Source organism: Cuculus canorus, chromosome Z (genome assembly GCF_017976375.1).
Source record: "Cuculus canorus isolate bCucCan1 chromosome Z, bCucCan1.pri, whole genome shotgun sequence".
Taxonomy (NCBI): Eukaryota; Metazoa; Chordata; class Aves; order Cuculiformes; family Cuculidae; genus Cuculus; species Cuculus canorus.
In genome coordinates, this window is record NC_071441.1 from 77884412 (window position 1) to 77906147 (window position 21736).

General features: G+C 48.1%; 2 protein-coding genes across 14 annotated transcripts in view; one reads left to right on the top strand and one right to left on the bottom strand.

Moving 5' to 3' along the window:
- MALT1 (MALT1 paracaspase) overlaps positions 1-14439 on the bottom strand; it is a 30606-nt gene extending 16167 nt beyond the window's left edge. For 2 of the 10 annotated variants that reach the window (XM_054053369.1, XM_054053368.1), the window contains exons 1-8: positions 13484-14435; positions 11958-12124; positions 7468-7589; positions 5990-6140; positions 2942-3120; positions 2287-2383; positions 1560-1592; positions 185-208 (exon numbers count right to left, since the gene is read on the bottom strand). In XM_054053369.1, coding sequence (XP_053909344.1) covers positions 185-208; positions 1560-1592; positions 2287-2383; positions 2942-3120; positions 5990-6140; positions 7468-7589; positions 11958-12124; positions 13484-13644 — 934 coding nt within the window. In that variant the 5' untranslated portion in view covers positions 13645-14435. Of the gene's footprint in view, positions 1-184; positions 212-1559; positions 1593-2286; positions 2384-2941; positions 3121-5989; positions 6141-7467; positions 7590-10459; positions 10542-11263; positions 11288-11957; positions 12125-13483 lie in introns of those variants that run through there. The other 8 variants (XM_054053367.1, XM_054053366.1, XM_054053373.1 and 5 more) reach the window with 5 other exon arrangements.
- Positions 14440-16184: 1745 nt separating this feature from the next.
- Positions 16185-21736, top strand: part of ALPK2 (alpha kinase 2) — a 32427-nt gene continuing 26875 nt past the window's right edge. For 3 of the 4 annotated variants that reach the window (XM_054053350.1, XM_054053352.1, XM_054053349.1), the window contains exon 1: positions 16194-17417. The gene's annotated coding sequence lies outside the window, so the exon portion shown is untranslated. Of the gene's footprint in view, positions 17418-21736 lie in introns of all 4 variants that reach the window. The other variant, XR_008447614.1, reaches the window with a different exon arrangement.

A 21736-nucleotide genomic window follows, 5' to 3' on the forward strand; every position in this document is an offset into this window, starting at 1 on the left:
ACTGTATTCAAGTTAATCCATTGGAACTAGAAAGCTGTGCTGCTCTGAGCATGGTTATCTGCCTCTATCAAATCCTGCTTATAAATAAATTGAAATAAACTGCACACTGTAACCCAGCTGAGCATCAGCAATTTGTAACACAGAACAAAGATGGGAAATCAGTGTTTCAAAACTTATCACTTACCCAATTTCTGAAGATCGCTCAGATCTTCTGTGAAGAAACACACCATTAAAATCATAGTTTAAACAAGGACCAAAAAATACATTTTCATTAATAAAAATATAATCAAGCATCATGCTATAATTAATAGAAGCTGAATGCTAGAAAACAAACTACCTTTCTAAAAGGCTTTTGGCTTTACATATCTGTAAACCGAACCTGTCACGTGTTTATTCCACCTGAGAAGAGAAAGCCCTACATCACTACCCTAAGCTATGCTAGTGACAGTGTCCCAATCCAGCAGGTCTCAGAACAAAGGCAGAAACACATACTGTGCCTCAATGCCACAGGCGTGCAAGCAGCTTGAATGGATAAGGACATTAAGGATAAGAGTAAGATATCAGAATGACCCATCTGAGAAACGTATGTTAGAAAGGCTGCTGAGAAAGCAACATCCTGAGCAAGAAATCTTACTTTGTAAAGCCCTGTGTGTTCAGCAAGGCTTCGGACACAAATTTCAAACATCCTAAGCTACCAGAGGTTTCACCTAATTATTCCGAGAACACCAAGAACTACAGAGAAGAAAAGTCACAGGCTCATGGAATGGCTTGGGTTGGAAGGGACCTCCAAGCCCATCGAGTTCCATGGGCAGGGACACCTCCCACTGGATCAGGGTGCTCCAAATCCAATCCAGCCTGGCCTCGAACAAATCATTTCTCCAAGCCGCAGCAGTCTCAGTGCAGACCTGCTCCAGTCAGGGGACCCCGTGCACAGGCCACAGCAGCAGGCTCACACACCTGACTAACGGGGACCACAGCAGCCCCAGGTGACGCCATGCACGTATGATTCCCTCTGATGTGGATCACAGACTCCAAGATGCCTGGTAATCACAGCATGGGATCAACATGAAAGGTCACAACACACGTCTTCCTCCCCACTACAGCAATACAAAGGACAGAAAACAGCCTAACAAAGCTGCTGGGAACACCTCTTGCGGACACAGAGCTGGGAGTGGAACTAGCTCTGTGCAGCTCTTCAAGGTCACCCAATTTCCTGTACACCTTCAGCTCTTCTTGTGAGGATGTTGCCTCCTGAGCCCAGCCAAAGAAATAGCAGGATATTTACTTTTCCCCAGAAGCTGTAAGTACAGGACACAAACCAGTGCAAAACGCCAACACCTTTGAACACCACAGAAGGAGGCAGCTGGTTTGTAATCCTGTGTACTCTAGATCATGGTATCAAGGCAAAGAAGAGAGAAGCACATGCAGAAGGAATGCTGCACCACGCATCAGTCTTTTAAGACATATGGAAGCTCTTGACTCATGCATGCTTTTCAGCAACGCAGCAATCCACCACCCTCATTTTTAAGAATTCATTCACAACTAAAGATTTACTCTACCTTCCGTGCACTCCACTGCCAGAGCTTTTCTTCCTTGTGTTTTAAGGGGGGAAAAATGGGAAGACAGTGGCTCTCAGTTACGAGAGTTAGCACAGAAAGCAGAAGACACTTCCCAGCCGCTCTGCGATCTGGCACATTTTAGCACTGACCACAACACAGAATAGTATTTGCTACTAGAACTCGTGAGCACTAAAACAGGATATTTCTTAGGATAGGAAAACACTTTTTATAGGGATTATATAATAGCATTCCCAGATATACCCGGAAGCTATCTTCTTTAGAGTTTACTGCAAGCTGATCTTCTTTAGAGTTTACTGCAAATACACGCACACACACCAAACTGTGTAATATTCATTTATTCTGCTTGCTATGAATACTCTCCCCTGTCCTGACTGCTAAAGGACTTGGTGCAACACAGCTCACACCACTACTAAGGGTTCAACTGGTTTTCAGTTGTCAAAAACCAGGAAGAAATCAGCTTGCAATCTGCTGACAAGCCATGTACATGCTAGCCATGTCAGAAAGTACTACTATGTTGGTTACCATAAAAACCCAAAGCACTGTAAACTGATAAAGCTTTATTCCAGCTGCTGCAAGCAAGCACAGCTATAAACTAAACCACAGAAGGCTGCATGCTTGGCTTAATAAAAAAAGCTTCAAACCTAAATTCTAATGATAGAGAAGAAAAGGATAAATGAACTGCATAAGGAAAAAAAAACCTCCTTACCGATAATGACTTCTACCTTCTTGCTGTCTTGATCTTCTCGGTCATTGAATACATGACACCAATATGTCCCCTGATGTTCCACATCCACATGAGACACCTACACATGCATCACTACAGTCATCCCACCAGACCCCAAAACAATATCCAGATCAGTTTATTTTAAGCTTGCAAGCAAGAAAGAGTGAAAACCAAAAGCAGAGCCTAAACAAACCCAACAGCTCATTCTTCAGTAAGCTGAACAGCACGTGTGTTCTGGAAAGGCTCTCAAGAATGGCAGAAGGAAAGCAAATCCACGTCACAGGCTTGAGACACATTAAACACTGAATGCAATGGCTCATACAAATTGGTGCTTTGCAGAGCAGGACAGAAAGGGAAGCTCTCACGTTTACTTGATCTTTGCCATGTCAGTGTCACCCCACCTCAAAATACACTGTGGCCTTCCACTCCACAACTGTGACCTGAAACACACTTAGGATTGCAAATGATGCACCCAAGAGCCTTGGAACAGTATGGGCAAGGGAGGAACAGAACAGCATTCACTTCCATAAGCTATCCAAGGCTATGAAGAAGTTCTTTTCCACAGGGGAGCTTTCTGTGGCAAGTTAAAGCTGGTTACGCACCCGTCTCCCAAGGCTGGCTCTCTGAAGTCACTTACCATGTAGATATTCCTGCTCCCATCTGCCAAGGGAAATCCGTTTCTGAACCACTGGTACTGAGGAATTGGGTTTCCAACAGCTCCACACTCCAGTACCAAAGCATCCCCCATCGTCAAGTTTTGTGGCTGAGGCTGAATACAAATGCGCAGCTTATTTTCAGGCAAGCCCATTAAACTCCCTTAAAAAAGAAAGAAAGAAAGGAAAAATAAAGAAAGAAAAAAGCAAAGAAAGAGTGAGACAACCTAATGGCACAGAATGGCAAAGACTGACAATGTACGGTCGTAACCACAGACTGCTTGAATAGCAATGAAATTAAGTCACATGTCCCTTAGGAGTAAAAATGTGTAGCAAATGATTTCCATCTCTTCAGCTGAAAAGTACAACAGCAAGTAAGTTAAATATAACCCAGAAGTGCAAAACAAAAACAGTGTTTGTTCCTGCCCTTAGGATTCCAAAGGCTCTAGAGAGAGGAGCAAGAACAGAGGCTGCTGGAGGATGGACTGAGGGTCCGACTTGTGTGCAAGCGTGCATGCAGAAGTAAGAATCGAACACTTAAAATCAGGTAGTTTTAGCATAACTCTATTCTTCTAACTCTAAACTGAGCTTCAAATCTTATGGTAAACATACTAAAAATCCCAAGCTAAAAATGCTTTACAAACACCAGCCACTGACAAGTCCCCATGTAGAAATATCTTCAGGAAAGAAAGCTATTCAGAAATCCCTGAATGCATTGAAGACTTAGCCAGCTGATGTAACGGGTGTTTCTATAAGTGATAACATTTATTAAAATACAGTGTTAAAATTCCTTTTTAACCTATCCACCTCACACACGAGTGCTGCACGAGAAGGTTTCCGATCCCTGTGTTCTGAGCAGTGTGACAGACACACTGCAGCAGGCCCTGATCCAAGAGAAGGCCACAGCAGGGACCTACCAGCCCAGCTGCAGGGGCACTTGTCTTCACTTTCAGACTGAGCACGTAGGCAGGCCTTGTCATCAGAACTATTCACAATTGATAGTTGGGGTGTGACAACACTGTCCTTTGCACAGAAAATAATGATGCTTGGCGCATCATAAACTTGTGTTTCAGAGGTTTTACAAACAGGTGTTTCATAGTTATGATGGGTGGTGACCAGTGTCCTAGCTCTATTTCTTAATGCAGATTTGGTAAAAAGCCTGAGCAAGTATTCTGTTCCATGACCACTGCTGAACAACATTTTAGATATAGGCGCCCTGGCTTGCCATATGCTCTGTCAGCTTCCGTATAGTGTTGGGCATTTTCTTCTAAAGAGCTTTCTGTTCTGCAACTTTTATCACAGGAAAGATTTGTATTTGTCCAGATAAGCTCTACTCCCTTTCACTCAGCTAGTTACAGAACCTTCTCCCCCAATGCCCTGTTTGATACTGGGATCTTTCAACAAAACGTAAAGAACTCATTTCCCTTTAGGGCAGACAGACAGAAGTAAGAGATGGAAAGGAGATACTGTAGTCAGATGTAACAGGATTAGCATTTAAGACCAAGAACACAACAGCTGCAGACAGTGAAAGAGCACATGAGATGGAACGATGCATGCAGCCCCTTACCTGCCATCCCACCGCAGGCCCTCGCTGCTGTTGCACACTCACAGAATGCACTAACAAACCCGGACCAGCATCTTTTGAAATTGTGTCTGGCTGCCTCACAGATCATGAGCTCACAAGACCACTTTTACAGAACAGAGAAGGCTTGAGCTCTCATCAAGCAGAAAGCAATGAAAGGAGAGGAGGACAGGAATACCTGAAAAAAGAGAGCAACCAAGGGAACAGGAAAGAACAAGACAAGCAGTCAGCAGCGGAAACAGATTCCATACCTAGCCAACATCTGCAGAAATGGTGCTGTCAGTGTCACCTAGTTTAACCAGAACACTGCCAATCCTAGACCAAGCATCACAGGAGACAGCAGCACTCATTCTGTGCAAGCACCCTGTACCCCTTTCAGGCTGGTTTCTAAGGACTCATAGAGGGAAAGGCATAAGAAGGACCAAGCCATCCTTTCACCACCACCAAGACCTAAATCCACTAAAATCCACTACGACTATGGTTCCTGGTTAGCCAAGATTCATGGAACATAAAGCAAGGCACTGGTTTGTGGTACCTGCTGCCCCTTAGTCACCAGAACTGTGACTGTCACAACTGTCAGACGACCACTTAGAAAACCCATGAAAATGCAATTCACACCCAAAAGCCACAAAAGCACTTCTTCCTCTCCTAGGTCCATTTCAGGGACTGGCTGGCATGTCTCCACTGTTATCTGGGTTGGTTATCCGAAGCTGAAAGGGCTACATTAGCACACATATTCTGCAGCAGAAGCACCCAGGAGCCCCAGCCTCTCCTTCCCCCTCAGTGTACTGGCAAAGAAAGAATTGCTGGGCTTTGACTAATTTATCTGTCCTTAAAGTACTTCTAAGAGCCTGACAGCCTATCAGGCTTTGAAAAAGTGACTGGAAGGGAGATCCATCACTTGGCTACAGGCCAGACCTTGTCCCACATCTTGGTCCTGCTCCTTCAGAGTGCAGTGAGTTCTTGCTTCCTTCCACAGGACCAAGGATTGCTGAAGTGTCGAGGCCTCCAGCAGTCAGGCACTCTTCTGTACCCTACTGTTGTGACCTACTTCTGTCTAGGAATATCAAGAGCCTCCTTGGATCCTCCTTTACCCAAATCCCTCTCTTGCTGGGTCAGAGCACACAACAAAGCGGAAACAAACAGTCCTGATCATTAGGCCAGAGCCCACGAGGCAGACACTTGAAACTGGCCATGTGTGTCCAACCACCAGCAAGTTACAACAAGAAGCAAACAGGGAAAGAACAAGACAGTTCTTGTTGCTTTTCTGGTCCAAGACTCCTCTAAGAATTAGAAGGATCTGACACTGCACCTGTTTTCCATATTCTTGCCACCACTGTGGAACTTCATTTTCCTTCTGGTTGTGTGACAAGACAGCAAGGGGACAGACCCAAGTTCCGCTAACAAGCGGGAAGACAGACCCTCAGAAGATGATGTTCTTGCCACTCACCATGAGATGCAGCCTGGTGATCACAAACTTCAAGTCGTGCCCACTGACTGAATGCAAAGGAGGATTCACTGTTCACTCGGCAGATGTAAAAGCCCGAATCGGTTACATTCACCGGATTCAAAACCAGCTCTGGAGAATTCCCATGTGGAACCTGGATTATAGATGAACCAAGAAACATGTAACTTTACATCGATTTAATTTAAACCAGGATCAAACAAATGAATATTTATTTTAATGTTCACAACGCCAGCCTCAACTCCTTCAGTTACCTGAAGCTCTTGGATGAGAAAGCCTTGTTCTACTAGCAGCTCAGAAATGGGCTCTCTTCCAAGAACAGCTCACACGCATCTAAGATAATTCTGAGCTTTTAAGCCAGCTGAAAAGCTCTTTCTGAAATGCCTAATTTTTCTCTTTCTCCACAAATAACTCAGAAAAATTTCTTCTGCACTACTCCAGCAGCAGGAGCGTCACACGAAGCGCCAGCCTTAAGACAGGTTCAACCGTGACCAGGAAACACCAATGCTCTTTCACAGAGTAACAATTGCTGCTACATCTCTATTTTAACCCTAATGAGCAGGAAATGACTGTCATTATATTTTTTCAAGCCACGTTTTTGGTCATCTAGATAAACTTTGAAAGGTGTAGAAAACGAGTTAAAAGTTTCAGTCCTAACAGCAATTTAAGACACCACAAATGTGCTTACACTAAAACAACATTAAGGAAAAAGGTGCCTTTGTCTTGCAAACAGGCAGCCAGGGCCAGAACCGTGGGCACGAGCACTGCCACTCAACCTCCAGAGATACCCGCTCACACGCATCCCAGTGTTTTACTGAAGAAGTCTGTGGCACCACTGGGTTCGGTTCTTCAGCTGCTCATTCCTAGGAAACCAGTTCCCGTCTGTCCAAGACCAACAGCGATTGGCATTCATCTCAGTGATTCCCAGTACTCTGGGTTAAACTTCTTGGTAGGCTGAGACACAATTAAGCTTGCAGTTTCCTTACTGCCACATTACACAATTGCCTCTGAGAAGGAAAAGGATGTGGAACCACTGCATTGCTTCAGCACACCGACAGGGTCATGATGCAGCATTTCTTAAACTCCTGTTTTTGTTAGTATATAGAATCATGGAACAGTTTGGGTTGGAAGGGACCTCACAGCCCATTCAGTCCCACCCCCTGCCATGGATAGGGACACCTCCCACTGGATCAGGGGTTCCAAGCCCCATCCAACCTGGCCTTGAACCCCTCCAGGGACGGGGCAGCCACCACTGCTCTGGGCAATCTGGGCCAGGGCCTCCCCACCCTCACAGGAGAACATTTCTCCCTAAGGTCTAATCTCAATCTCCCCTCTTTCAGTTTAAAGCCATAGTGTAATCTTCTCTCCTTGTAAATAATTGCAACAGTCTTAAAAACTATCATCCAAAATCATTACCTGTTACTTTCACCCCATAACTCCCTGTATCCCATATCAGCTCTCACCTCTTTTTCCTGCTTGAACCACTGGTAATGCACAAACGGGTGTCCTGTCGCCCAACAGCACAGCTTGACGATCTGACCAGGGTGCACTGCTTGAGACTCTGGCTGCACAACAATCCTTAGACCTTTAAGAAAGAATTCACACAGAGGAAAGCTATTAGGAAACACAATTTAAATATGCATTTAAATTGTCCTTTAAGCAAAGAAAGCTTCTGTCATTAAATGTACTTGACATTAATTTGTTCGTACTATGTACTCATGCAGTTCCAATTAGTTATATGACTTGAAGACATTCAAAATTGTCTTCATTACACAAAATCCATGCCTAAACTGATCAGTCCTATATAGAGTTTATTGGAGGTTTTGAGGTAGATCATTCAGACATTTTCATTTTAGGACACTTCAAACACTCTTGCTCTCTACTCAATAATGCAAATAATACTTCCAACACCATCACAGATCCCTCCTGGGAAAGGTACTTAAGAGTTTGTTCACTCCCAACAATGACTTTGAGTTGTTAATCTTCAGATTAAGATCAGGCAAAGCCTGAGGGATGGATCAAAACACTGACACAAGGCTAGGGTCTTTTTTTGCCAGCTGGCAAGGGCAAATTTTCCACTCCACATCTTAACTACCAGGAAACAGCGTGAGTGGCATTCTGACATGGGTCTGATATGATCCAGCTGTTTCCTTAACCACGACCTTTCCAGAGCTCTGGTTACAGTGTGACTCTGAATGCAGACCCACGGGTATAACCAAGGTCATCAGAATATCACGATAGAGAAAGAGTCGTCAACAGCAGGACAGAGAGTTTAACCTCCCAGAGCTGTTATAGAATCCATGGACCTACAGCCCAGGGGTTCAGCAGTGCCAAGATGGGTTGTAGTCACACCTGGGTTCCCGGAGTTTAGGAAGAAAGGGGTCCTCTCAGAACCTCAGGACTCAGGAGGAGGATCTGCCTTACCCTTCATGGCTCCAGTCTCTGTGTAAACCTTCTACCTCAACTCTGCTCTGTGTGCCTCTTCCACACAGTATTTAATTGAGGGTACTTTGCTACTCAGCCACTGCCACACTTACCCCTGAACTCTGCTAACTCACTGCTTTCTATCACATGTACCGCTGCTCCGCTCTGCTGGGTGAGGTATACTATGCTCATCCACAACAGCATCCTAGATCAGGATCCACGACATCCCTCATGCATGTAGCAGTTTGGCTGTGTCGCAGAACTTTTTCCCAACAGAGAATGTTTGAGGAGAGAAACCACAGCAATTTGAAGCCCAAGCAGAAACTCGTGTGGCCAACAAACAGAGACAGGGATGATACAACCTTCGGAAACCACGCAATCTTTGTCTGGCAGAGGAGCAGGCCGCATTAACCTCCTTCACACGCAATCTCATTCTGAAATAGCTGATCACACAGGCAACTACTCCAAAGGAGCCACAGGACTTCAAAACTCCCTGCCTCTCCTTCTCTAAAATAACTTCCCTCTAGACCCTAGCCCTGAAGAGCACTACCTCAGTTCCTCATTGAACGCTTCCTCCACTGTTTTTCACAGATAAAGCACTGTGTTCAGTACAGTTTTGAGCACCACAATCACCTAACGTTACACAAATGGGAATTATAGTATTTCAACTTAAAGGACAAAATAATTAAGATGACTTGCTTTTCACAGAGACTTCCACTTTTTGTTAAATCTCTCCTGATTTGCATCACCAACATTTCTTAAGAAAGCAGTTGAGGAAAACAGCTGCTCTGGAAGATCAGTCTTTGGCTCTCCATAATTATGGACACTTATGGTTGCCAGACTCTGAAATGCACTACGAGTTAAATACTCCTAGTCTTAAGTGTAAACCAACTGTTATGTTCTTAGCTTACACGCTGTAAACGTTTTCAGTCCTTTTGGGAACCTCAGCCTGAATTCTTCCCGTTCAGAGTGAAGTGCCCAAACTTCCGTGATGAGAGACCTGCTTGCAGAGGGAAAACAACTCTGCACTCTCATTTCAGTGAGGCCACACAGATCTTAGACTGCAACACCACAAAGCACGTAAGCATTCTTCCTCCTTTGCCTGGGAGAAAGCTCTTCACATTCCATTCATTTCCAGCAGGTTTACAACATGACAACACAAAAGAAGGGAGTAAAAGGGACAGAGTGGTGACCTAAGGAAAAAGATGCCTAAGCTACCTGCAAGGAAAAGTTTAAAGTTGTTATTACTACTACCTTAAGATCTTCTATGGAATTAATCCAATGTGACAGGCAAGTCTCTCAGCTCTGAGACACAAACAAGTTCTAGAGCTTGGCTCTGGAGGTCAGTGATTCTCCCAGAGATCCTCTGTACTGCTGCAAACAGCCTCAAGGTGCACGAGGGGAGGGTTAGATTGGATGTCAGGGAAAATTCCTTCATGGAAAGAGTGGTGAAGCCCTGGCAGAGGCTGCCCAGGGCAGCAGTGGAGTCACCATCCCTAGAGGGGTTTCAAAGCTGTGTGGTGCTTAGGGAGAGGGTTCAGCGGTGGAGCTGGCAGTGCTGGGTTTACAGTTGGACTCAGTGATCTTAAAGGTCTTTTCCAACCTTAATGACTCTGTGATTCTATAAACAAAGTCATGTCCCAGCTTGCAGCAGAACACCTCTGCCATAAAGACACAGAAGTACAGACCACAGAGCAGCATCAAAACTGAACACTCATTAACCAGGGCACTCGCAGGCTTAGGCTCACAAAGGTTTGTCTCTTTCTAACCACACCACTAAGCTGGTATAAACAGTCTAACAAACCATGGCAGCTACAGGTGTCATGTTAAACAATCCCATTCCTAAAGGAACCAGAGCAGCACTTCAGCTTTTTGTGGTGTGTTAGAACAAAAGGGCAGCTACAAATTTGTACTCCGACTTCATGCACGCAGCCCCTCAAACATTCAAATGAACTCACCCCAAATATCAGGGCCTACCACTTCTTTTTAAACAGCCTGAAATTCTTTCTGATTTAAACTTCCTCTAAATACCTTTTGCTTTTGTCTCTTTTGGTTCCAGTTTCTCTGCCTCTGTGAAATTGCCCAGTGCTCCTCGGAGGAGGATGAATCCATTCTATCGCAGACAATGACATTCTGTGAGAGATAAATTTATAGCAAAACCACCTCTGCAGTTCTGAAGGGTCTTGACAAGAGTCTGCTTATCAATTTGTCTCTTCAGTACCAGGACACCTTGGATATCTATCTGATTCCCTCACTAACATCACCATCTCATAATTCTTGCATGCAGCAGGTCCCTGTTTTATCCAGGATTTGGTCTTCATTGCGTATGTGACTGACAGCCACACAGAAAAACCCAGTTTGACCGTGGTGACACTTGGGATCCTCACAGATCAAGCAGGCACGACACTCTGGCTCAGTGCAGGCACACGGTAGCACAGATGTGCATCAGGACCCAGTAACCACCACACCAAGAACAATAAAAAGGACCAAGCATTCACAGTGCAAGACAGCGTTCTACTGCCCCTGTCTCCACCTGGACTCATGCTCCCATGAGTACCATCCACCCATGCTGACGGAGAGCCAATTCTCCTCTCCCCACAAGCTTACAGCAGGATTCTTCAGCTGGCCTAAGCTGTCATTAACTCAGTCACACCTCATTCAACACATCACACTCCTCCTAGCACCATAAGCAGCCGCAGCTCTAACTGGGTGAAGCAGCCACAAAACAGGTAATTTACTTGAGCAATTCCATTAACAAAGGTTCTCAGCCTGTGGCTTCTTTTCTCCTACTGTACCCAAAGAACAGGAGAGCCACAAGCACAGCAAGGAGCTCACCAGTCTCATTTCCACTCCCCATTCTGAAGAGAGGCTTCTGCAACTTCCCAGTGGGCTGAGCTTCACCACTTTCTGAAGGAGGAGGATGTCAAGCAGGGCCCCATAGGGTCCTATAACAAGAAGCACTTGGTGTGTGCAGTCTCATCCGTGCACTCCCTTGCACTGCCCTACTTCCAGGCTCTTTGGGAAGAAACTGAACGTGTTAACAGAAAATGATCAGGTTTTACCTTAAGTTAGTCTGTTTTTCTGCCCAATTCACAAATTAGAGTGGATTAACATGTGCCAGAACTGGCACTAAACGGTCCCTTCAATTAGGATGAGCTATGAAATGCAGTTAACAAACCCTGTAGCTGAACAAATAGCCAACAACACTGCTGGTGTCTCTGACTCAGCCACTGTGGTACCATAAGCATCTCCCAAAGGCACAGAACCCAAGGGAGCAGTGGGAATGACAGCACCTGTCGTGTCTATGCAGCCGAGCCCATGTCCAGAACAATGCTGCACTGAGCCTGCTGATCTGCTTGGCTTACTTCAAATCTCCAGATCACGCGAGCCCATGACTACGGCAATCCCACGGATACCAGGTACCAGAATTCCCACACTATGGATGTTTTTACTCACTGTGGAGAACAAACGCCTCTGTGTTCCCAGCGAAGTGCACCAAGTTGCAGGGAAAGCGCGGACCAGCACTGACCTGACTGGCTGAGGCACTGGAGAGCCTCCGTGTGCTCCAGTGCCTGCAGGAACTCCGCCAGCTCCACCACTGTGCAGCCCCGATCGCCCAGCAGCTTCAGGAGGCTCCAGCTGGGACTTCCATCTGGCTCCAGAACTTTGAGGGAGCATTGCTCCAAATCCAGGGGGCTACAAAACAACATGAGACAGACATGGTTACACCTCAGTACTTTCTCCTCAGAAAGGAGCCCAGTTAAAAAATCTCTTGTAGCAAACAGAAAGACTAAAAATAGAGAGAGATGGGAAATCCCCAGTTGATGTGGGCATATTTGCAATACTTTCCTTCAAGTTTCAGGAGTCCCAATGTTACATAATGACACCCTCCCAGACAGAAAGCACTGCAAAACAGGAGACGCTTCTGCCTAACAATTCCGAACAAATGGATGAAGCCTTCTAATTTTCATTTCTTAGCATCTCAGCAGAAAAACAAGCTCAGCACCTTTCATTTTCATGTGCCTGATTCAGAAGCGGTAAAGAGTAAGTCAGAACCTAACCTGAAAGCCCAGGAAGACTTTGATTTTCAGAGAAGCTGTTACACTGGGTGATGGCTGCAGCCTGGCTAATGCGCACCCACTGCCGCCACGCAGCGAGTGGCTTGATTTCACGTTTGGGCACAAACACCCAGAGCTTTAAACGCTGGTGTTAAGCCTTCGTTTGCTTCCAATCGCAGCCGATTAAAACGACACGGGTAATAGGGCAACAGCTACGGAAAGGGAATGTGAGCTTATATATTCCTGCTAAAAGTTTCCTGTTTCTTACATCAAACGCCAGTGCCGTGGGACCTGGAGGCAAGGTATTTTCACCTACCATGCAGACTTTCCTGGTGTTCAACCGGATAACGGAGAGGAACAGGGCCAGCCCCAGCCCACGGAGGGGTCTCTGCATTCCACGAGCCCCCCGTCCCCAACAACAAACAAGCCACAGCGGAGACGGGACCCGGCTCCATCACCACTAGGAATGGCCCAACCTGTGCCCCTCTGAATAGGGCCCCGGGATCGATCTCCAGACCCGGACCGGTAACCCCAGCACGGGCAGGAGCCCGGGGGAGCAGGGAACGCGTCTCCCAGGTTGAGCAGCCGGCCGCGCTCGCCCGAGGACGGTCAGCAGGGGCGCAGGGCAAGGCTCCCCAACGGGAAAGGCGGTAAAGCACCCCGGGAACCGCTTAGGAGGGATGCGGGCAAACAAATCAACCCCTCCCGCAGGGGGCGGATGCGGGTCCTGCGTTGCCCGCCCCGGGGCGGTGGGGAGCAAGGAGGAGGGGAGCTGGGGGAGGACGAGGAAAGAGGGTACAAGGGGGGGGGTGCGAGTAGGGGAAGAGCAAGGGGGGAGCGAGCAAGGCGGGGGGACAAGGAAGAACAGAGCAAGAGGTGTGGGGAGAATGAAGGGGAGGGAGACGAGGCGGGGGGTCAGCGAGGCTGAGGGGGGTGACAACGAGGCGGGGGGGAACCAGGCGGGGACAAAGCTGCGCCCCGGAGCGACCCCACTCACCTGATGCGCACGCGGCCGCGCGCCCCCGCCCGCAGCGCCAGGTCCCGCCAGCCGCGGCCGGGCCGCGCGCGGTCCAGCAGCTCGCTCAGCCGCCGCAGTAGCGGCTCCGCCACCCGCGCCAGCGGCGCCGCACCCGCCGCGCCCCGCCACGGCTCACACATCCCCCGCGGCGGAAGCGGCGCCCGCGCCGGGACACAGGAAACGGGGCGCGGCGGGTGGTGCCGGGGCGGGGCGCGAAGGCCGGAGCAGGGGCAGCCCCGAGCTGAGCGGGGCGGGGCGAACGGCGAGCGCTCGGCGAGGCCGAGGGCCCGGTCTTCCGGCTGGGTCGGAGTGGTGCGTGGCTTCAGTCCAGGCCGGGGTATGGGAGGATTGGGAGCAGCCCTGCGAAGAAGGACTTGGGTCTCTGGTTGATGAAAATGCGCTGTCAGAGGGATACTGTGTCAAACTATCAAAACCCCACAGCTGCTTTGATGAAATTGAACTCTACTTTGGCTTAAATAAAAAAATACTGCACTTTTTCTGAGATAATGACCTGTACAGGTGTGCTGTGCTGTGCCGGAGGCACCGCCCCACCTGGGCTGCACCGCACCAGGATACAAGAAGTAGTTACTATTAGAAAAACTGGAATATTTTTTTGTAAGCTACAGTAGAGTTCCGCTTCATCTTGTGTTCTTTGAAAGTTAGACGCCGGTCAAGCTGAGAGCTGGAGCCAGCTCCAAATGAGCGAGAGCTCTGACTGCTGTGAAGTTCATAACATTAAATTAGTGCTTGGGAAGTAGTAGAATATGCAGATGATTTCCAGGGAAGTTCATACAGGTGCATGTAAGTGGGAAATACATCCTGTCCCAGCTCCTGTCTGGATGGATGGCGGTCACTGTCTCGCTGCCCAGCCCCGACGAAGGGCGATACTCTCTAAAACTCCAAAGGGACCCTCGGAGGATTCATTTCCCGGCTCAGCCCCAGCGCGTGCGGCCCCGCCTGCGCTGCCCGCCCCCCCCCGCCCGCAAGCTGCGCCGCGCGCTTCCCGCCTGTCCGCTGACCGCGCGCTGCCCCGCGCGCTGCCCCCCCCGCCCGCGCGCGCTGTACCCCCCCGCGCGCTTCCCGCCCGCACGCGCTGTCCCCCCTGCCCGCGCGCTTCCCGCCCGCGCACGCTCTCCCCCCGCCCGCTGCCCGCGCGCTTCCCGCCCGCGCGCGCTGTCTCCCCCCGCCCGCGCGCGCTGTACCCCCCCGCGCGCTTCCCGCCCGCACGCGCTGTCCCCCCTGCCCGCGCGCTTCCCGCCCGCGCACGCTCTCCCCCCGCCCGCTGCCCGCGCGCTTCCCGCCCGCGCGCGCTGTCTCCCCCCGCCCGCGCGCTGCGCCGCGCGCTTCCCGCCCGTCCCCTGCCCCGCGTGCTGCCCCGCGCGCTTCCCGCCCGCGCTGAGGCGGCGCCGCCACCGCCTCGCGGAGCCCCGAGGGTTTTCCTGCTCGAGGCTCGTCCTGAGGCGGCGGGCGCTGCGCTCGGCGGCCCCGGGCAGCGCAGAGCCCAGGGAGCGCCTTTGGCTCCACTCTGGCCGCCGCTCCGCTCCGTCGGGCGTGGGGAGCGGTTCTCTCCCGCCTTCGCAACTGCTTGAAAACTACTTGAACGTCGCTGCCGTGCCCTCTGCGGCCTCCCTTTCCCTGGAACGAGCCCAGAACGGCGCGGACTGTGTCTGCAGGGCGCCCGGGGCGGAAAGGCGAGGCGTTGAAAGCACCTGGGCAGCCGCCTACGCCGCGGTTGCGCGGCGATTGAGGGGAAACATCCCCGCTGCATCACGTTGGCTACTGGAAACTGAGGGTTTGATACTGAAGTCTGCTAGAACCTGAAAGAGAACAAAAAACAAAAAAAAAAGAAAAAACCAACCAGATTTAAAGCTGCTAGCAGTTCTTAGCATCGTGCCCAGAACAAGCTCCCTGGCCCTAGCGAGGAGGTGGGTGTGCAACCAGACTGGTGAGGAAGAGGAGCCACGGCTCGGGAAGAGACTCCTGAGGAGAAACTCTCCCATGAGCACTCGCCATCGCTGCGGAGGGACAGGTGAGCGTGGCTGTGATCCAAGGGGGACAAACCCTTATCTCTGTGGAAGCACAGCTCGCTCCAAGTGCGCTGAAAGAGCCTTAGAAAACGGTATTACTAACACTTTACAGAAGGGATCAAGCGTTCAACTGTGGCAACCTGTATTTCTGTGGTGGTTTTTCGTGTCTGCCAGGTTGTCTTGCTTGAAGTACAAGGTTTGAGGGAGCGGCTGAGGGACCTGGGGCTGTTTGAGTCTGGAGGAGGCTGAAGGGAGACCTTATGGCTCTCTGCAGCTCCTGAAAGGAGGTTGTAAGGAGGTGGGTGCTGGGCTCTGCTTCTCAAGTGACAAGGGATGAGATGAGAGGAAATGGCCTCAATTTGTGCCAGAGGAACTTTAGATTGGATATTAGGAAAAAAATCCTTCATTGAAGGAGTAGTGAAGCCCTGGCAGAGGCTGCCCACGGCAGTGCTGGATTCTGTTATTTCTGGAGGGGTTCAAACTCTGTGACTGTGGCACTTGGGGCCATGGTTTAGCAGGCATGATGGGGTTGAGCTGATGGTTGGACTAGATGAACTTAGAGGGCTTTTCCAACCTTAATGATTCCATGATAAGTTAGGTGGCTGCAGCCATGCAACCTGGAGACCAAACTAGTACTGCTCTCTTTCCTACCTTCTCCAGGGTCCAGCATCTCTGGAACCAAGGCATTTAGTAAGACTTGAAGGAATTGCACTGAATGGCTTTTTTCTGTAAAACAATAATTTATTTATCCTAATTTAGAAACCCAGTCTGTATGGCAGAGGTATGCTGGTGGAACAGTGAGCTTGACCTCTCATGATAGGTGGTTTACCCACAGCTGCATATGACTCAGAGGGTGGAAAATTCAGTGGGTGCCTTTCACCCGCCTCAGCCTGTGTTCTCTGCTTGTTGGGTGTCTTCCTACACTGTCAAACAGTTACGTTATTTCAGGTTGGATATGGATTTAAATCCTCTTTCATTTCTTTGGGGATTGTTTTGGCTGTTAGGCTGTTACATAAAACAGATATCCCTGCTGCTATTCCTGAACAAGGGTGGTTGTAGGTGCTATATTTGATGCCGAACATACCAGTTTCCTATCTGGCTCTAGATAACACCAGGGGCAAGCAGTGTTAAGCACTGCAGTATCTCAGAACCAGTTTGAGCTGGCAAAACACTCAAGAAAAAACGGGGCACACAACTTGCTCTTCAGCCTTTTCTGGATCCCTGGAGCTCAGAGCAGTTTGTACAGTTTAGTCAAGTTCCTTCTGTGTGAGAATACCTCCTTACTTCAGAATTCACTTCTTTGCCATTGAGGAATGTGAAACCTTGGGTGAATTTTTACATAGTGAGTGTTGAAAATTCACTATTCATGTTGGTGTCCTCAGCCTGCTTGTCAGGGGTTGCAGATTTTCTCACGTTCAGCAGAACCTTTTAGTGTATAGCTTTGAGCAGGTAAGAGTTTCCTGCCGTGCACAGCAAGTCAGCTAAGCACACTTCAAGCGAGTGCCTCACAAAGGACCCAGGCTTTATTGTGAAGAGCTAAGGCCAACACTTCCTCTCTCAGGGCCACAAGGAAATTCCTGTGGACTTCTATGGCAGTAGGATGTGCCCTCTCACCACTGCCAGCTCGCTCCCTCTCGCTGTCTGGCTGAGGGTTTCCCAGGAAGAGCCATCTGCTGCATGTAACGAAATAGGCTCTCTTAAAAGTCAGACTGTTCTGTGACCAGGCTCGCTATGCTAAGGTCACACTCGCAAAACAACGCCGGAGCTTCTAGCCTGCTCCTCAGCTCTGCGACGACATGCACAAATCGAATGTCTTTTGCCTCGCAACACAGCGTCAAACCGCAGGCCTGGCCCGCTTCTAGGACCTGAAGAGGGAGCACTCACGGGTAAGTGCAAATTTCTGGCTTGGGGGGTCACATTGTACTTTTGAAGTTCCTTGTCTGCCTTTGTCTCCTGCGTGCAGATGGAATGTGTATCATAGAAGATAACCAAATGAAGAAGAAACAGTTACTTTACTCTTATTGGACTGCATGAATATAGAGACTTATATGGTTCTTGAACAGGAAATGTCATTTGTTATTTACTTTGCTAAAGTGAAGTAATTTTTACTCATCCTGATAGATTATTTTTTTTAAACATGTTGCTTTTAGAGTTCTGCTAAATGTTTCTGAACTTACCCACTGGCACAATTTCTTCCAAGCGTCAGCAGGACACACAAAATTGCAAAAACTGCCCAAAAGCGAGGTCCCTTTTCTAAGGGATGTATAAGCGATACCAGGTGTCCTGAAATATGCTTTGTATTCTGCCTCAATATGTATTGCATGGCCTCATAGTAACCGGGTGAAAATTCCTCCATTCCTGAAGAAAAGCCTGGTCACTGGCAGCTTGAAGGTGGCTACTGGGCTGCAGAAAATGCTCCTGGGAAGGGTCAGATGCTTGGCAAAGGTTAAAAATAGACGAAGACGGATCAGTGTTAAGAGTTGTGCTGTGATTGCTGATTCTAATTACTCTATATTAAGGTGTTTTGGAGAGACAGGCATAGCCACTTAGCCAAGGAGTTATAGTCGTGGTGTTTTTTTTTACGCTGCAGCGCTGTTTACAGCAGGTAGCGCACGGGTGTAAAAGCGGTCAAGAAGCCTCAGCTGTTGGAAGCTGAAGAAACTGAAAAATGATAGAGTTTGGCTAATCTGGTCTCTGGCACTGCCTGCTCTCCGACGAGTATGCTGCTCTAAATGATTGATCTGATTGCTGTGTCATGAAGGGTTTATAGACGGACAATATGGATCTGGTTCTTGTGTGTGCCCCAGCATTGGGGATTCCAGACAGAACAGTGTCAGGCAGAACTGCGGAACTGTGTGTTAAATGAACACAGAGCAAACACGCTCTTTGTGAGTCCTTGTGAGTCCTTGTGTGCTGGATTCTCACTTCTCCTACCCATCCAATGCCAGACTCCAGAGTGAGCCAACTGCTGTGTAAATACTCACTGTGGCCTTGGTGAGACCAGAGCCCACAAGGTTTATAACTAAGTTCTAGAATTCTCGTTTTGGTTATCTTGGAGATTTCAGTTTTTACAGGGTCACAGCATTTAAGAATGTAGGCATGATCGCAACACTTTGGGAAAATGTTTGTATGGCACAGGCAGTTTGGAAAGCTTTGTGTATGCTAGGAGTGTGGAAAGTGGATTCAAAATTTCATGTGGGATTTGATTCCATTGGTACTGGTGGATGCACGGGAAAAAGACTCACAGGAACAGGCCAACGTTGATGAACTTTTAAAGGAAAACTATTAAAAGCTTTGATTTCTGTCAATGCAAAGGTTTAAATAGAAAACGTGAAAATAAGCATTTAAAAATGGCAAAACAGGCATGGCATCCTATTTGGAAAAAAAAAGTGGTACATTTCTGCTCGTAAATATAAAGATATGGTGTGTGTTTCCATACAGAGAATATATGACTGAATTCAGGAATCTAAATTGGTGTGCAAATGTCCGTGTTTATTGCACAGCAGGAAAAGCCTATGCTTTGGTTTGGTTTGGAAGAAGAAGTATGCTTAACTTAGAGAATTTGCAACAAAATAAACAGTCTCTGTTGGAAGATGCCTTGGATAGGAAGTGAGCAAAGGAGTGTATACCCAACGGTGATGCTGTTGGCAGGCTGAGAGTGGGAATGGAGTTATGGCTGTTGGTTCCTTTGGACCATTGCAGCCACGCAGCCAACAGTTTGCACATGCTTTGCAAGAAAGTTAAGGCGTGTTTAAGAAATATTCCTGGGACAATGGAGGGGGGTCAGCGTTAACCCTGGAACGTCACTGTGTGTAAGCAGGATGCTTGGGTTCTGCAGATGGCTGGATGACAGGATGTGTTACACGAACAGTGCCATATTTGGCCATTCTGGGAGGATCTGTAAGGTTATTTGAATGATCAGTCTTAGTGTCTCTGCAAATGAAGAGTCAGAGTCACAAATCCACAGGCGTTGTTCGCAGGAATATTTTGTTTTAAGCTACCTGCGCCACTGCGGGTTCTTTTCTGTGCAAGCTCTTGCAGTCAGTATTGTTCTTTAAGTTTTCATGCACTTACAGCAGGATTGCTGCGACTTTGTGTCTGCAGCGTGTGGCTTTTTGTGCCTGTCTTCAGCAGTCTGGTCGTACTGATAGACAGAAATGTGTACAAAGTCCTGTTCCTGGAGCACTGCTGAAATCCATAATCACATAGAAAAGCCTCTTGTGGCCAGCACTTCATCCCAGACTTTCCAGTGTACGTTGAGGCAACAGCACCTTTGTGTTCTTCAGAATGTGGTCACGCAGACTGAGGATTGGGCTGGGCCACGGCAGGACTCCTTTACCCCCGACACGTGCTTGTGTTTACTGTTTATGCCCACTGCCGGGTAAGAGGGATCGTGTGTAAGCAGTGCACATTCCAGCGTGATGCCAGCATGAGGAAGGGCACAGATAGAGCCAGACAGTGGGAAGTTCCACCTGCTCCCACTTTTTAGGCACTGTTCCTTTCAGATTTTCTTGGGATTGTGTGGTTTGTGGAGATTGCTTTCTGCTTTTTGTGTTTCTGTTCTGGTTTTGCAGCTTTCTCTCCCTTTAATCAATGTGATATTCATAGCACCCTGCTGACCATGCCAGCGAGCTTCCTGGTTGCATCTGCTTAGTGTATGACCATTCCTGTGCATCATAAAGAAAGTTTTGGTGATTACTGGTGCTCTGGTTTGGAGATTGTTTATGTCTATCTCAAACGCAGTCCGATTGTATCTGCCAGTTGCTTTGTGGCTAAGCTGCCTGCCAACACACCTCTGTAAAGGATATCTGTGAATAAACCGTGATGCAAGTAAGCAAATAATCCAGTAACTTCCCAGACAGGATCAAACCAATGGAGAGGTGTTAAAAGAACCCGTGAATAGACTGTGTTTATGCCTGCCTCCACACCCTCCTCATATCCAGGTACATACAAAGGAGAGGGTTGTGTTGTCTCTGTGTAGGTTTGGGTGTTGCAAGGTCTGTGAATGTTAACCCTTCCCTCAAGGGCTCTTATGGGTTTTGTGTGGCTCCCAGTGTGGACGGTGGCAGATGGGTTACTGCAGGCATGGTCTGTGTGATCCCAGGCCGTTACACATGTTATTTATGTGAGTGTCCGTCTTTCTTGTGTTTTCAGGTGTCCTAGACCCGGTGTCAGCTGCGTATAAAGAGACCAAAAGATTGGTTGATAGAAGGATATTTCTTACCATGAAACATAGGAGGGTTGTTGATCCCACTCCTGCTGTGTTCAGCCGAGATAGCCCGTTGTGTGGGCTAACGCTGGTTCTCCTTTCCCACCCTTTGTACTGTGTGGGTGTAGAGCGGGACGTTTGCAGAATGTGGACAGGGATATTGATGTGCCAACGTAGAGTGGAGCTTTTACTGTACCCAGACAATGCTTTTGTTGTCAGAGTGCATTTGTGTCATTAATTGTGCCACAGCACTGTCCGAGGCGTGGGCACGGATGAGGCCAGGGCTGAGGATTCACAGAGTGGTCCTCAAGAGCTCTTGTGGTGGTGATAAGGGGAGACCATTCATGGGTAAGGATGGCAGGTTCTCCAAGAGGGACCGGAGCCAGTGCATCCTGGAGATAGGAATAAATCCTGATTGATAAGGGCGTGGGTTGAGGAGGGCTGCATGGGGAGCCGAGATTGCAGGATCAATAGGCATTAATTAAAGAAAAAGCTTCAGAGAGGTCATAAAGGGGATTTTTTTCCATTGACTCTAGAGGACATGAATCCCAGAAGGGCACAAATTCCCAGAAGGACACAAAGTCCCTCCTGGACTTGTGAAATACACAAGTTTTCTGTAGAAATAACTTCTGGGAGTGTAAAATTGCTTGTAAAGGAAGTTTGCCACTTTGTTTACAACTAAATAAAGCAGGAAAAAATGTGGTGCGAGAGAGGAAAATCAATGGTCGCTTTTAAATTTTAATCAGATTTGTGCATTTTAAAAGTGTTAAAAGTGTTTTGCTGACGTTGGGGTGAAGTCCACCATTCTGAAATCATCAAGCGACTTTGGGTCCAAAACCACCTGCAAAAGAGTTGTTCCTAAAAGTTAAACTCATTTAAAACCCGTTCCTACGACAGTAAAGTGTAATTTTTCAAAAATGTTTTGGTGTCAATTGGAATATACGTTCAAATAGTGAACATTTTTAATTTAAAAAAATAAGTTTCAAATTCTGAAAA